This window comes from Myripristis murdjan, chromosome 16, assembly GCF_902150065.1.
Source record: "Myripristis murdjan chromosome 16, fMyrMur1.1, whole genome shotgun sequence".
Lineage (NCBI taxonomy): Eukaryota > Metazoa > Chordata > Actinopteri > Holocentriformes > Holocentridae > Myripristis > Myripristis murdjan.
Genome location: NC_043995.1, coordinates 23,298,125 through 23,311,946, shown reverse-complemented (window position 1 = coordinate 23,311,946; position 13,822 = coordinate 23,298,125). Strand labels below are relative to the sequence as shown.

The following is a 13,822-nucleotide window of genomic DNA, read 5'->3' as shown; positions in this document are numbered from 1 at the left end:
GTGAAACGTGTGAAACCTGTGAAAGCCATTGTTAAACATTCTAACATTCGGCTAAATTCAGTGAAATAATAGTGAAATTAAAATAGGAGGAACCCTCCCAAGGACCTCTGGTGGCCCCCAGACCCCAGGTTGAGAACCGCTGGTTTGGAGTTTGCAGACTCCTCTTAATGTGAGTGGCTGATGCGAACACCGCTGATGATGACCAGGCCATGGCCGATGTGCTGTTTTGCTCCAAAAATGAGGTCGTCTGTTTTCCTGACGTTGAAAATGAGGGAATTCAGGGAGACAGAGGAGGTCTTTTTTGGACAAAACTTGCACACTACCAAAAATGTCAATAATTTATGTTTAACATACATACATGTTTAAACTAAAAACAGCATGAACTCACATGCATTTCTACGTGCTGCTTTACTGCGTAATAGTGGACTGTCCCACAGACAGGATCCACGTGACGGCTCCATGCTCGCTCAGAGCAGTGGTTCTCAACCTTTTTGGTGTCAAGGACCCCCAAAATTGGACCCGTATTTGATAAAATGTAGTCTCAGGGATGCTGTTTATTTATACTGTAGATTGGCAGATTAGCAGTGAAGAGTGTGAACCATATGAAAAGCAAACTTCTAGTCAATGAAATAATAGTGAAATTAAAATATTCCCCATTTTACTGGGGACCCTGTAGGGACCCTACCAAGGACCTCTGATGGCCCCCAGACTCAAGGTTGAGAACCACTGGTTTGGAGTCTGCACCAAGTCCCCTTAATTTGAGTGTTTGATGGGAACACCACTGATGATGATCGAGTCATGGCTGATGTCCTGCTTTTCTCCAAAAATGAGCTCGCCCATTTTCCCGATGTTGAAGATGAGGGCATTCAGGACAACAGAGCAGCCCCTACTAACAAAATGGCAATTACTTATGTTTGGCTGAACGAAAACATACGTTTTTACATTTTTTTGAAGATGACACAATATTTGCTCTCATCCATAACCACGACTTAACTTACATATTTGTGTTTGTCTATTTCCCTTTAGTCTGAAATAATGCAATTATAGACAAAGCAAGGATATTAACCAAAATAGCTAGATATTTTATTTTGTATGATTTGAGATCGATTTAGTGCCAGAGACATAAAAGTCCCAACACAATATAAGTTCTCTTATTGCACGATGAACATACAATCTGTCATATGAAAAACATAGTTACAGTAGTTAGTGTGAAATGACTGACAATTATCATATACAGGCAAAATGTACAGATAAATTCAGTGTAGTATAAAATTAAGTGTCAAAATCTTTTTGTGCAAAATGATAATCAGATTATCATTGCAAAAAGATAATCCTATTCAGTTACTTAATAAAACAGTCTACTGTTCATTATCTTTCTTTAGATCACATTAAAAAAAAATTTCACTGTCCCAGATGTGTTACTGATAATGAAGCACAAGTTGAATTGCATGTTTTTTGGGTTAGCCATATTTCCTACAGTGCTTCCATTTTACGGTTGATGGTCCACAGGTTTGATCTTGATGTGGATGCCGTTGAGCGAGCGAAGCACCAGGCTGGGAATGACCTTGGGCTTCCTGTCGGGGTCCTCGATCAGCTGATACCTCCTCAGAGTCAGGGCGATCACCACTTTCATCTCATTCATCGCAAAAGTCTGCCCAATGCAGTTCCTACAGGAAAGAAAGAAATAAAACAGCAGTGTGACAAACAAGATTTTTTTTATGTAACTAACAAGAGAAAAACAATAACATGCATATGAATTAGCGTTAGACACTCAACACACGTTTCCACCACTGTCATATTTCCCCTTTAAACTCAAAAGCAAATAACTGACTGCTTTTAAAATCAATGAAACACACTTCAGTTATTTTTGAATGAGGACTGACATAAGAATAAGATAAATGAATGAATTAATAATGAATGATTTTATGTATGCAGCACCTTTCATACAGCAGTGGTAGTTCAACGTGTTTTACAGAAAGGAAGAAAACAGTTTGTACATAGATGTATTAAATAAATGAATCAATTACAAGCAAAGACTTTTAATGATATGCTAGAACAAATAAATATGTTTTCAATTGTCTCTTTACAAAAACACATCCACCAATCTAATATTTACTTATTTTCTTATTGCTTTGCCATGGAATTTGCAGTGTTTCATGTTTCGTCTTGGAGGATGAAACTTGACAACTCTGGTGACCCCATTACCTTCCCTCTAGTGCCACCAGCAGGTGAAATGTGTAATCTGGCACACTAATGTCTCACTGCTGCCGTGTAATTTGGTTACAAAATTCCTGGATGACACTTGACCATTTAAGTGACTCCATGGCTTTCCCTGTAGCGCCACCCGCAGGCTCAGCGTTAGACATTTGCGTTACAACTAACATGTTCGTTTTCCCTACCAAACTCTAAAACTCTTCAACAGAGAGCAAACATTGTTACAGCTGTCCATCCCCAGGAGCCTGCAGAGGGACTGGAAACTCAGACACTTTTTTTTTTTTTTTTTTTACTTGTTCTTACATAACCATGTCATGCCAATGCAATTACACCCAAATTCATAGTTTCTGGTGAATTCACAGAGAGATTCATTTGAGGAGCAGCCTTTCCTCAAATGCATCTCTGTGTAAATTCGCCTGTGATTATGTGTTGTTTATGAGCTCCAGACACCTTTTTCTTAAACCTTTCTCAAAACCTTCTAAAAATACACAAGTTGGCAGAACACAAGCTGAATCGTTTTACACTGGATAAAAGAATAGTCCACAGACGTAAACACTTTTTGAGACCTAATTTCCTAATTACAGGGTTAAAATAAATGTTCCAGCTGGTATTGTCACTGCCTATTCATGTGCATCTCGGACTCTGTCACTACTTTCAAATCCCGCCTTAAAACTCACCTCTTCAGACAAGCCAACTCACTTTAATCTTGGGACTGGAATGACCTCACTGTTGCACTTTACTGTTGTTTTATGTATTGCATTTTATGTTTTTGATTGATAGTTCATTCATTCATTCATTCATCTTCATTCATTCATTCATCTTCTAAACCACTTATCCTCACTAGGGTCGCGGTGGGGTGCTGGAGCCTATCCCAGCGCTCATAGGGCGAAGGCAGTGAAACACCCTGGACAGGTCTCCAGTCTATCGCAGTTGATTGATAGTTATGTTTTATTGATTGTTTTTATTGTCCTTTTGTACAGTGACCTTGAGTGTCCTGAAAAGCGCCCATAAATAAAATGTATTATTATTGTTTTTATTATTATTATCATCAACTCAACCTTACACAGGGTTAAGTACACCAACTCATTGTGATACCTAACAGCTGTTTTACTGGCGGTGAAGAGGGGACTGGTGCTGGGTTACATGCTGACAGACTTCAGACGGTAGCCGAGTAAATCAGTATCCAGTGAGGAGCTGTAAAGTGAGAGCTCTCTAAAACAGTGATAAAGTTACATGGCTTTCGGAGTAGACAAACCTGGGGCCGGCAGAAAAAGGCACAAAGGCGTGGGGTGACCTGCTGGACACATTCTCTGGCAGGAAACGGAGTGGGTCAAAGACCTAAAAAACAAACGAACAAACGAACAAAACCGCACAAATGTCAGCGTGTGGTGCAACAGGATATCATGGTTTGATTAAGTGTAAACAGATTTTGAAATAATTTCTGACCCGTGTTTACATTCTAATCTTTATTTACTGAGGGTAGGTTGACTGAACACACACACACACACACATTATGGAGCTGGCCAGTGCAACCACAGTGTCTAGTGTGCAGCCCCACTGGAACAGCTGGAAGTTAAAGAAATCCACCGTGTGATCCTAAAACTCTGTTAAATATCAAACCTTTCAATAAATTCAAATTTTAAATCAATCTGTGATGTTCAGTGCCTTACAAGAGCTGTTTTGTGATGATTGAATTTTTGATGATTTTTTTTTTTTTGGTATACCCAAACTGCATCAAACTTCTTGCAATGTGGAAAAACTGGTACCTTGTCCTCTTCTACAATCAAGTTTTTCTCAGTTTAACTGTTATACCTCAATGGAAAATGATAGGTTTGGAGAAACTGATACTGAAATGTGGCCCTTCAAATACCTCAAAAAATGTCTGTCCCTCCAGTATAGCCCCGCTGGAAACATCTCAGCATGAAGAATGTTTACATTTGACTATATATGTCCAGTTATCAGTTAGAGTAAAAAATGGAGGGGTACATCACCAACAGCTGTTCGGGGTGGGTTTGTCCTTCAAGGAGGAGAGTGTTTCTCAGTTACTTTGCCAAGACGTTTTTTTTCTTTCTTTTTTTGGCCAAGATTTGATTCACAGGATTATAGATACAAAGCCATTTCTACCACCATCCACAAAGGCTTCACTTACATTAGGGTTCTCCCAGACTGTTGCATTCCTATGAATCCCATACACACTAGTTCCAACAAGAGAACCTACAAAAAAAAGAAAACAAAAAGATTTATGCTTCATCTTGAGTTAGACCCGCAAAAGCAGGCCTAAAATGGTGGACATGCAAACAATGGGTTATCTAATGTGATTGTGCAAACAGGCCAAGGGTTCAATGCACTATAATAATCATTAAGTTATAGCATAGTTTATTAGCATATTGAATGATCATTGCTAGTGCTTGATATATATGTAAGACAAGGTTGACATAGTGAAATGAAAACCAGGGCCATAGTACCATATAGTCAAAGGTAGACAAAACCAATACAAGTTAATATTTTATCTGTGATTAGTGGGGGAAAGGTCAGGTATGTTAAATCACCATGCGACAAAGGAACCTTGCCTGGTAAATAGTTACCGAGACATATTCTGACCCATATTTCTAAATAGACACATATGCAGCAATGACCTGCAGCGGCAGTCCTCCCATCAAAGAAGGTTAAGGGTTTGGTTATTTTTCGGGCTATTCCTGGGACAGGAGGGTAAAGACGGAGGGATTCTTTAATGCACATTGTGGTGTAGGGAATTTTACTGAGATCCTCCCTAAAAAGAAAATAAACACACACCATGTCATTGCTGGTGAGCCTGAGTGTCAACATGCACAGATTTTCACTGACTGCGATGTGGCAACAGTCTAGCAGAGTAGCCTACCAGTCAATGGTGTCCTTTCCCTCCAGGGCGTACGTGATCTCATCCCTGCACATTTGTTGGTGTTCTGGGTTGCAGGCCAGACAGTAGAGGATGAAAGAGATGCCGCTGGCTGTGGTGTCATGGCCCTCAAACATGAAAGTGTCCACTTCTGCCCGTATGTCCTCATCTGACAGACTATGCTGATTCTCGTCCTGCAGAGGAGATTAAGATTATACTGGTGTTTTGTGTTTTTTTTTTAAGCCCTATGTACTACACTGCATACATACCTTACACAAGTCACTGCCATTTTTCAGCGCATACCATAAACGTGTATCGGTATAGTTTTAGAACTACTGCACTCAGTTACATTTCTCTTTGGATTTTATGTGATGAGGGCAAACTGTTTCACATATACAGCTGATAAACCTGCCAGCCAACATTATTACCAGGTTTTAGATGTCACAGTTGTGTGAGTTTAATTTGCAAAACAATCTTTATTCAGGGTGCTGTGACTTTTTTTTTTTTAAGCATAATGGACCCACATCCACATCATTGTTTTCACAGTGCCAATGTTTGGTTATTGTTTGTCTTATTTATTTATTTATTTATAAATCAAATAATTTTTAAATGTAATGCAGCCTTGGATGACTACTACTACTACTACTACCACTACTGCTGCTACTACTACTACTACTACTAATATTTATTTGTAAACCAAATAAATTCAAGTAAAAGAAACAATGAAACCACCAAACTGTATGGCAGTCAGGGCCAATTTGAATTGAACACAACTGGCACGAATCTGCAGAAAACAAGCCTGACACAAATTGTGTTGTTTGACTAAGGACAGCTTGTAAAAGAGTCATGAGTCATGGTTGTGCTCATTATCAGAAAAACACTTAAATTACACCACCCTTAATCTTTAACACATTCAGGGTAGTTGTATTTGCTGAAAATACATTGAATGTAACATTTAATAGCTGTCTAATACTTGGGAATTACAAAATAATAATAATGATAATAATAATAATAATAATAATAATAATAATAAAATCATACCTGCAGCAAGATCAGACACACCTTAATGTCATGATACTACTGTACTTGGCCAGGCATTTGCTCAGGTATTCATAGCAGGTGTGCTTCCTGCCCCATATTTCAGCTGGTTAACTTCCCAGCCTCCTAAAAAATGGCATTGAATCCTCTTCTATTTATCGAAACACCCTTTCAATGAACACACATGGACACAGACCAAAGTGCATTGAGCCAATTCAAACCAGCCTGAACTCCAAACTATCAGTCTGGTAACAATCTTGAAGAAAATTAACTCTAGGATCATCAACATTGAGACAAATAGCTAGATGCTCTGTTATCCATACTGTGACTCCAGACTCCCCATTTTCTCCATTTGAACTGCCTGTTTGATGAGGAGTTTCTTTGAACTGAATGAAGAAAGCAGGGAGGAGGAATCAGGTACAAGTAAAAATGAAGTAGTGTAGCTAGGTGCAACATTCCAGGCACTTGAGCAGTTACTGTGGGTGATGCAGCTCGACGCACAGGAACATCAGCAGTGCTCAGGTACTCAGCTGAGACAATTTTCACTGGGAGATAAAATGCTCATATTGCACCACACTTCTGTCTCCAAATTGCTTGCCTATAGCAAGAACCATTTATGGCCACACAGTGAGCAGAGATGTGGATATCATCAGGGACAGCACAGCACCTCAGCCTCCTCAAACTGCAGACGTAGATGGTCCCTGACGGTCTAGCCACTACAGTGATCGAGAGAGGTGTTAGGACTGAAGCATCCAAAATTCACCAAAACACCCTCCGTCACCCTCTGACAACAAGCTCTCACCAAGCCGGAGGACGCAAGCAGCCTTGCTGCAGTAGATTTTGCTGATGTGCTGCCAACCTCCTACATCATCACAGTGTGAATGAGATCCCCAAGTCTGATGCCTGTTCAGTACCCAAGGTCACCAAACTGGAGCACTTAATTTTTTCACAACACTGTACTTGAGCAAAGGCTACTGGCAGATCCCTTGTCTCCAGTCTTTCGAAGGTCTCCTCAGTGTTTTAGTTATACCAATTTGTGACACTTTGCCTCAGCCACTTCAAGACCCTGCCATGATCCAGTGTGCCATGTTTCTCTACTTGGCATCATTACCCATAGCACCCGCAATTTAGAGCAGTATGTTTAGCATTCGCAGACAATGCTGATGCAGGTGGGGCTCGTGGCCAACCCAGTGCATTTTGAACACAGGAAGCTATGGTCTGAGATACCACTTGGGTTTGGGGCAGGTGTGGCCCCAGTTAGATAGGACCATGGCTGTTGTGGCCTGTCCTCACCCTAATCCAGTGCCAACTACACTGTCCAGTAAAGGGGGGCTCCCATGGTACATATTTTTAATATGCTTGCAGGTGAATAGATAAAGATATGATGACTAATTCCTTACTAAAGTCAACACACTGGAGGACTGTCAAATCAATATTATTAAATCTATTAAATCAATGGATTGGATTTGTGATGATAATATCGGACATGATCCAATCCAGTGTTTTGTTTTGTTTTTTGCCTTTGATGCCAGAGTCAAAGGTCATTATATTTTGATTATCTGCCAATACCAAGTACCAATCCATAATTTTTGTAATTATATTCCCAAAATAACAGTGTCAGGAATATTAAGAATCTGCTCCCACTGCTGCAGGTTTTCGCCATGAAAGCAGTAATTTGAATATTGTTCATTCAAAGTTTTTCAAATTTACTGTGCAGATTCATGACCCCTGGAGAGAGAGAAAAAAAAACAACAACTCAACAATCAGTTTCAGTGACAACATGACCTTTCCTCTAGAGCCAACAGCAGGCCAAACTTTCTATTTGTGAACATTAATTGAAAACCATTTATTCAAATCTTTTTACCTTTACTCAAACACTACTGTCAAGCCAAACTCAGGCCATTTTGGGAATACACCTTACTGTTCTTCACTGATGGCAAATTTAATTAACTTATATGTTTTTTTTTTTGTTTTTGTTTTTTTGACAGCACAGTTTAAAGTAAAGGTCAGGTCAGTCCAGTGCACAGTAAAACTCTGCAGGGAAATCAGAAGGTGTTAACATACTTGTTATGCAATAGCGGCAGGGTGGCAGAGTCTGATTTGCTCCAAATGTTCCATTAAACAGCCAAAGCCATATATTTCCACAACCAGCCATATTTTCCAGTGCAATAAATCCCTTAATAATTCATTTGTTTTGTTTTATTTTCCTCTCACAGGGTAATTAATGTCATTTCAGTGCATCCTCTAAAGTTTGCTGCCTTTGTTTATACTTTCTAAGAGCTAGCCTGCTTCTTGTGGTTATTCATTAAAGTAATAATATTTTAATCAGCTCCTCTGCTGCCACCCCCTAAAAAGCTTGCATTGCAAACAATATCCTACATTTAGCTGTTTAAATGCTTTCATTCTCTGGATTAAAACTAATTCCCAGCTGAAGACGTAACTGCTGCCTGTTGCATTTCAATGGAGTGCCACACTGCTGCATGTAGTGGACAGTGTAGATTTTCAGCAGAGGACATTGCACATTCATTTGCACAGATGGATTTGATGGTGGAATTTAAAAATATATGTTATTTGCATTATTCTTATATTTCTATTTTTATATATGCATTGGATGTTGACTGCAGAACTTTTATCAGATACCTGAATCTCAAAATTCACCCAAATTAGCCCGAGTACAGATAGGTAATTTTGGATCGGTGCATGTGGATATTGTGTAGCCTACCCTTGCACAAAGAAGGATATCCAGAAAATCCAAGTTTCTCTTGGCTTGTATTCGGTCCAGCTCAGTCTCTTTCTTAAGTTCTTCTCTCCTCTTTCTTATGACTTCCTCTACAAAAGAAATGGCAAGAAAGTGTCAGACACATGGTTATTGCATGCTCACTCCAGACTCCACTGGCATAACAGATAGTATAATAAATCTCAACCTGAGGCTTGCAGTATCATGTAATTCAAGGTGATCAGATCCAGAGTCACTAGGATGTGGAGATAGCTCAGATTGCAATAATCAAATGGACATTTTTCATTCAGAGCTTGCCTGTGTGATGATGAGCCACCTTCACTGCTTTCCTAAATCTGAAGCCATGTGGGCTGAGGTGGAAAATGATGTTGTTGTGGTAAGGAATGACCCTGAACCGTAGGTTAATCAGAAAACTGAGGTCATACACTGCTTTGATGTACGCATTTGTTCCACTGAAATGAGAAGACAGCCTAACATTAAAAGCAGAATTTACTCAACTTAAATTTATATAGGTGAAACAAGAAACAACTTGAGATGTTAAGGTCATAAGATGAGATGATAAAGACATTAAGGTCAGGGACTGTGGTTAAAACGATGCCTTCATAACGCTGACTAACCCCTCGTGTTGACAGTCGCTGTTGCAGCTGAAGGCACACTTCATGATGCTGTCCAGTGTCATGAGACTCACGTGTTCAAACAACTCAAAAGACTCACTGGTTTGTGCATAACTCTCCCATTTGTCCTGGAAAGAGTTTAAGAACAGATGTGATCTCTCTGCAGTAGCTGGACAAGAACAAATTCCTCCATTTCTTGACATGAACTCATTTAGTATCATCATCAACAGTAGTTGGTCTAAAATCTACAATTACCTTTTCTAATTATTATTAAATTTAGTTGGCGCAGTGACTCAGGCTTGAGTCCTTTAGTGGTAATATTCTGCAGAAACCACAAAAACAGATAATGGTGCACACCTCACTAAGTGCTGTAGGTCAGGACTGCATCTGCTAAATTATTTGCCTTCATGATGATATAGATATGATACTTTAATGCTACAAACAAGCAGAATGACGCATGATGCAGTCCTCCTGCAGTTTTGGCTGGGGGGCCTTACTGTGTGCTGTAAATTATCACTGATTTTGCTTTGTGCTGTATATCGATCATGCTAAGACTAACCCCAGCAAGTAGAATAAATATATAGAAACCAGAGTACAGAATAAAGCAAATTTTCACTAAATTCTCTCATTTCTCCACAAACATTATACTGATTTGAGAATGATATATTATGAGTGATTTCTGCAGGTAATGATCTGTAATTAACTATATTTTACATACCAACATAGTTTTGGCAGAATCTGACATCAGTTTTACATATGGCTTCAAAATGTCATAATGGAAACCGGGTGTCAAAAGTCTTCTGTTGCGAAACCACTTCTGACCACTTGACACCAGCAAACCATCTCCTAAAAAAAAATGGACAGAGAGACAAAGACAGACAAAAAGAGATCAGAGATCAGCATCTCCCGAAAAGGTTGTGTGTAAGACATAATGTACAAAAAAAGGTTTGGCAGTCTCACCAATCCAAGGTATGATGAATCTATATCCAAAGTCATCTTTTGGCTCTGTGGAGAAACAAATGGTTACTTTTTCACTTTAAATAGGGCACAATAGTAAACAGTAAAACAATAACTGATATGAAAGGTGTGTCACAGCAAGGTTTACAGACACACACACACACACACACACACACAAACACCTGTTGTTGACAGTAGGGTTTTCACATAATCCGGGTGGTGAATGTTGAGGAATGAAACAAAAGGACCAAACCATATTTGAAAGGCAAACGGGTATTGCTCCCCCCACTTTACCACTTTGTCCAGTTCTGTCCCATCCTGTTTAAACTGCAAGAGAAAAGAGAGGATGTCCTGAAAACCTGAACTGAACCATCCCAACCTTGCTCACACTTGAATAACATTCAACTGGCTGGATCTCCATTTAGGAACTCTCATTTGCTCACAGACATCCTGCAATCCATCAAAATCTGCAGCAACCAATAATGTAATAACTTTGCCCATTCTTAATGTATTAAAAGTCAAAAATGTAATAACTGTTATTAATTGTGGAAAATAATAAAAATTTGGTCACAAAAAAATGTAATAACTGGCCAATATTTAATACAATTTTTGAACCAGTAATGTAATAACTCCTTGTGCATAATGTAATAAGGTATTTGCTCATTATCACATCACTATCTAGGTTTAAAAACATGTATAACTGGAGCCTATTATGAAATAATATGCTTAAGTCCGTTTATTTAAGTTTAAATTATTGGTTATAAAGTGTCACACTTTCCATGACACTTTTGCCTTTCCAAATAGCCGCTCAAAAACCTGACCACACACAGACACACACACACACACACACACACACACACACACACACACACACACACGCACATACAGCCAATAATGTATTAGCTTATACTGCATTATTTGTCAGTTATAACATTATTGACTTTTATTGCAGTGACAACGGGAAAAATATTATGCTCCGTTATTGGCAGTCATTACATCAATTTGCATTATTGTCCGCTGCAGTTTCCCTCTGCACACTCAACACATCCACACTGACAATCTGCTGCAAACCAAAACACCGCAGGCAATGAAACGCATCACGCTGCGCTTTTTAACAGTCTTGTGTAAAGGATTTGAAAGCGATACCTGAGTAAAAGTTCAAGTATCTTACCAGAAAATGACTTTGGTAGAAGTTAAAGTCACCTTTTAGAATATTACTTGTGTAAAAGTCTTAAAGTACCTGACATTTACTGTACTTAAGTATCAAAAGTAATTTTCTATTAGAAGCAAAAGTACAAGTATTTAATAAACAAAGTGAGCGGTTAGAATTCTGATAATGAATTTATTGTGGCTTCCTTACAGTAAAAGCAACCTGGGTACAGGAGAAAAAAGCTTCATTCAACTTTTTAACATTACCGTTAAACTTCTGTCACCATCAACAGCTCTCTGTCTCTCAACCTCCCTGTTTGGACAAACTGAACTTGGCAACTGGCAACGACTGTCATGAGCGCGAGTTATTATTTGAAATTATAAAACGGGTGCTTCCCATCCTTAAATGTGATTGGCTGAGCAGCGTTCCATGCTTTTGTAAAATCAGTGTAACCCACTGGTAGACCGCAGCACAAAATATCCCTGCGCCAGTGTAAGCGGAGACAGCGTTGCCTAGCAACCAACTACTCTGCGCTCAACTTACTCATTAGGTTCCATTTGTTTCAAGACTTTTGTAAACAAAATGTCAGCCTTTGTAGTGAATTTTGATTTGCTGGGTGGCCTGAGCCTGGATGAGTGGTTGGAGGAGGCGCTTGGTGTCTGTTAAAAGACGCTGAATTCGCCACCAGCAACAATGTTTTCGCCGGTGTGGTAAAGAAACTCCGCCGAGAAGGGCGTGACAAATCTTCAGACCACCAAGCCATAACCGAGGCAGACTGCCAGAAGATGAAGCACTTTCAGGCACGAAGTTCAAACACACCTTAGGGGCTTTGTAAAGTCTGGTTTGACGTACAGCTTCATATGGGACGCAGAGCGAACGAGGGCAACCGCAAATTAAAGCCCGACTCCTTCAGCATTCGCCACGACGAAAATGGCCTAAAATATGCCACCCTGTCTCTGAACGAATGCACAAAAAATCACAAAGAAAAAAAAAAACATAGAAAGCCTGTGGGGATTCATCTATGAGCAGCCGGGTAACCCACTGTGTCCGGTGACGGAGCTTCTTCTTCTTCGCACTTGGCGGCCGCGGTTGAAATGATAACAAACAGGAATTACGTCACCAACTCAATTTTTATTTTGTAGTAACGAGTAACGAAGATGGTTAAGAGAAATGTATCGGAGTAAAAGTACACATTTTATTTCGGAAATGTAGTGGAGTAAAAGTAAAAGTTGTCAGAAGTAAAGTAAGTACAGATATGTCAGAAGTAAAGTACAGATATGTCAAAATTTTACTTAAGTACAGTAACGAAGTATTTGTACCTAGTTACATTACAACACTGCTTCTTAATGGGCGTCCGTGATTTAATTACCTCCTGGACGTGTCCGAAAAGCCAGTGTGCTGGTGGTCCTGGAAACGCTTCAAGATTTCGCAATGTCTCCCTTCTTTTGACGATCAGAGCAGTGAGTTTGCAGACAGCGACAACTAAGAGCAGCAACGCCAACAAGTGATGCATGTGAGGCAAACTGGAAGGAAAATGTGCGGCTGTCTTGACGGTTTCCATAATCTCCATTCTGATCAGTCCTGTGGCACTTTTCAACCTGACTCAACGGGGGAAAAAAGGCTTTGGTGCCACAAGAAAAGGCGAACCACTTGATAAAAGAGAGGTGCATGCAAAGCGAGAGAGGTGTAACGTCAGGTTGATTGACAGCATGGTGGGTGGAGAGTATGCCACAGCCTCCACTGACATCAAAAGCTGCAGGGAACACAGAAATATTGAGTTGTGTGCGCAGCAGATAATGTGGAATCCAGATCAGCATTAAATGATGAACTATAATTAGATTACAATACTTTTATGGTATTCTATTAAGTTAATTAATTTTTTCTTTAATTTTCAGCTGCCATGCATATTTGTTTAGTTTTTTTATGAATTAGACTAACTGATAGAGGCTTATGTTAGCCTCAATATGCACCTAATATGCTAACCTTGTGTAACCCTTTATCCTTTCATAAAGAGGTGTCTTTTTTCATTATTAAAAACACTGCTGAGACAGCAGTAGAGTTGAAACACATTCTGTTTTCATTTTGTTATCCTGCTCTGATGTCCCTGTTGTCTCTTCTCCTGTGTGTGTGTGTGTGTGTGTGTGTGTGTGTGTGTGTGTGTGTGTGATGTGAGTCTCCCGTGTGTATGTGTACACTGTCCTCCTGCCAGGTCTCCATGGAGATGGCGGCTGTGGCAC

At 39.6% G+C, this 13,822-nt stretch overlaps 1 protein-coding gene across 1 annotated transcript; it reads right to left on the bottom strand.

The window, feature by feature from the left end:
- Nucleotides 1-1,111: 1,111 nt before the first annotated feature.
- LOC115373833 (cytochrome P450 4B1-like) lies at nucleotides 1,112-13,187 on the bottom strand. Its single transcript, XM_030072418.1, has 12 exons — nucleotides 12,955-13,187; nucleotides 10,618-10,762; nucleotides 10,439-10,483; nucleotides 10,197-10,324; nucleotides 9,482-9,606; nucleotides 9,162-9,316; nucleotides 8,850-8,956; nucleotides 5,093-5,283; nucleotides 4,851-4,984; nucleotides 4,364-4,428; nucleotides 3,470-3,552; nucleotides 1,112-1,667 (listed from the first exon to the last, which is right to left on the bottom strand). The coding sequence occupies exons 1-12, from the start codon at nucleotides 13,153-13,155 to the stop codon at nucleotides 1,490-1,492; spliced, it is 1,557 nt and encodes a 518-aa protein (XP_029928278.1). The 5' UTR covers nucleotides 13,156-13,187; the 3' UTR covers nucleotides 1,112-1,489.
- Between the last annotated feature and the right edge of the window lie 635 nt (nucleotides 13,188-13,822).

Excerpts from the sequence above, each read along its gene's own strand:
- LOC115373833 (XM_030072418.1), bottom strand. The coding sequence starts at position 13,155 with ATGGAGATTATGGAAACCGTCAAGACAGCCGCACATTTTCCTTCCAGT. Across the intron at positions 9,317-9,481 it reads AGCGACTGTCAACACGAGGG|TGGAACAAATGCGTACATCA; the intron begins GTTAGTCAGCGT and ends TTCTCATTTCAG. Across the intron at positions 4,429-4,850 it reads TGGGAGGACTGCCGCTGCAG|GTTCTCTTGTTGGAACTAGT; the intron begins GTCATTGCTGCA and ends TTTTTTTTGTAG.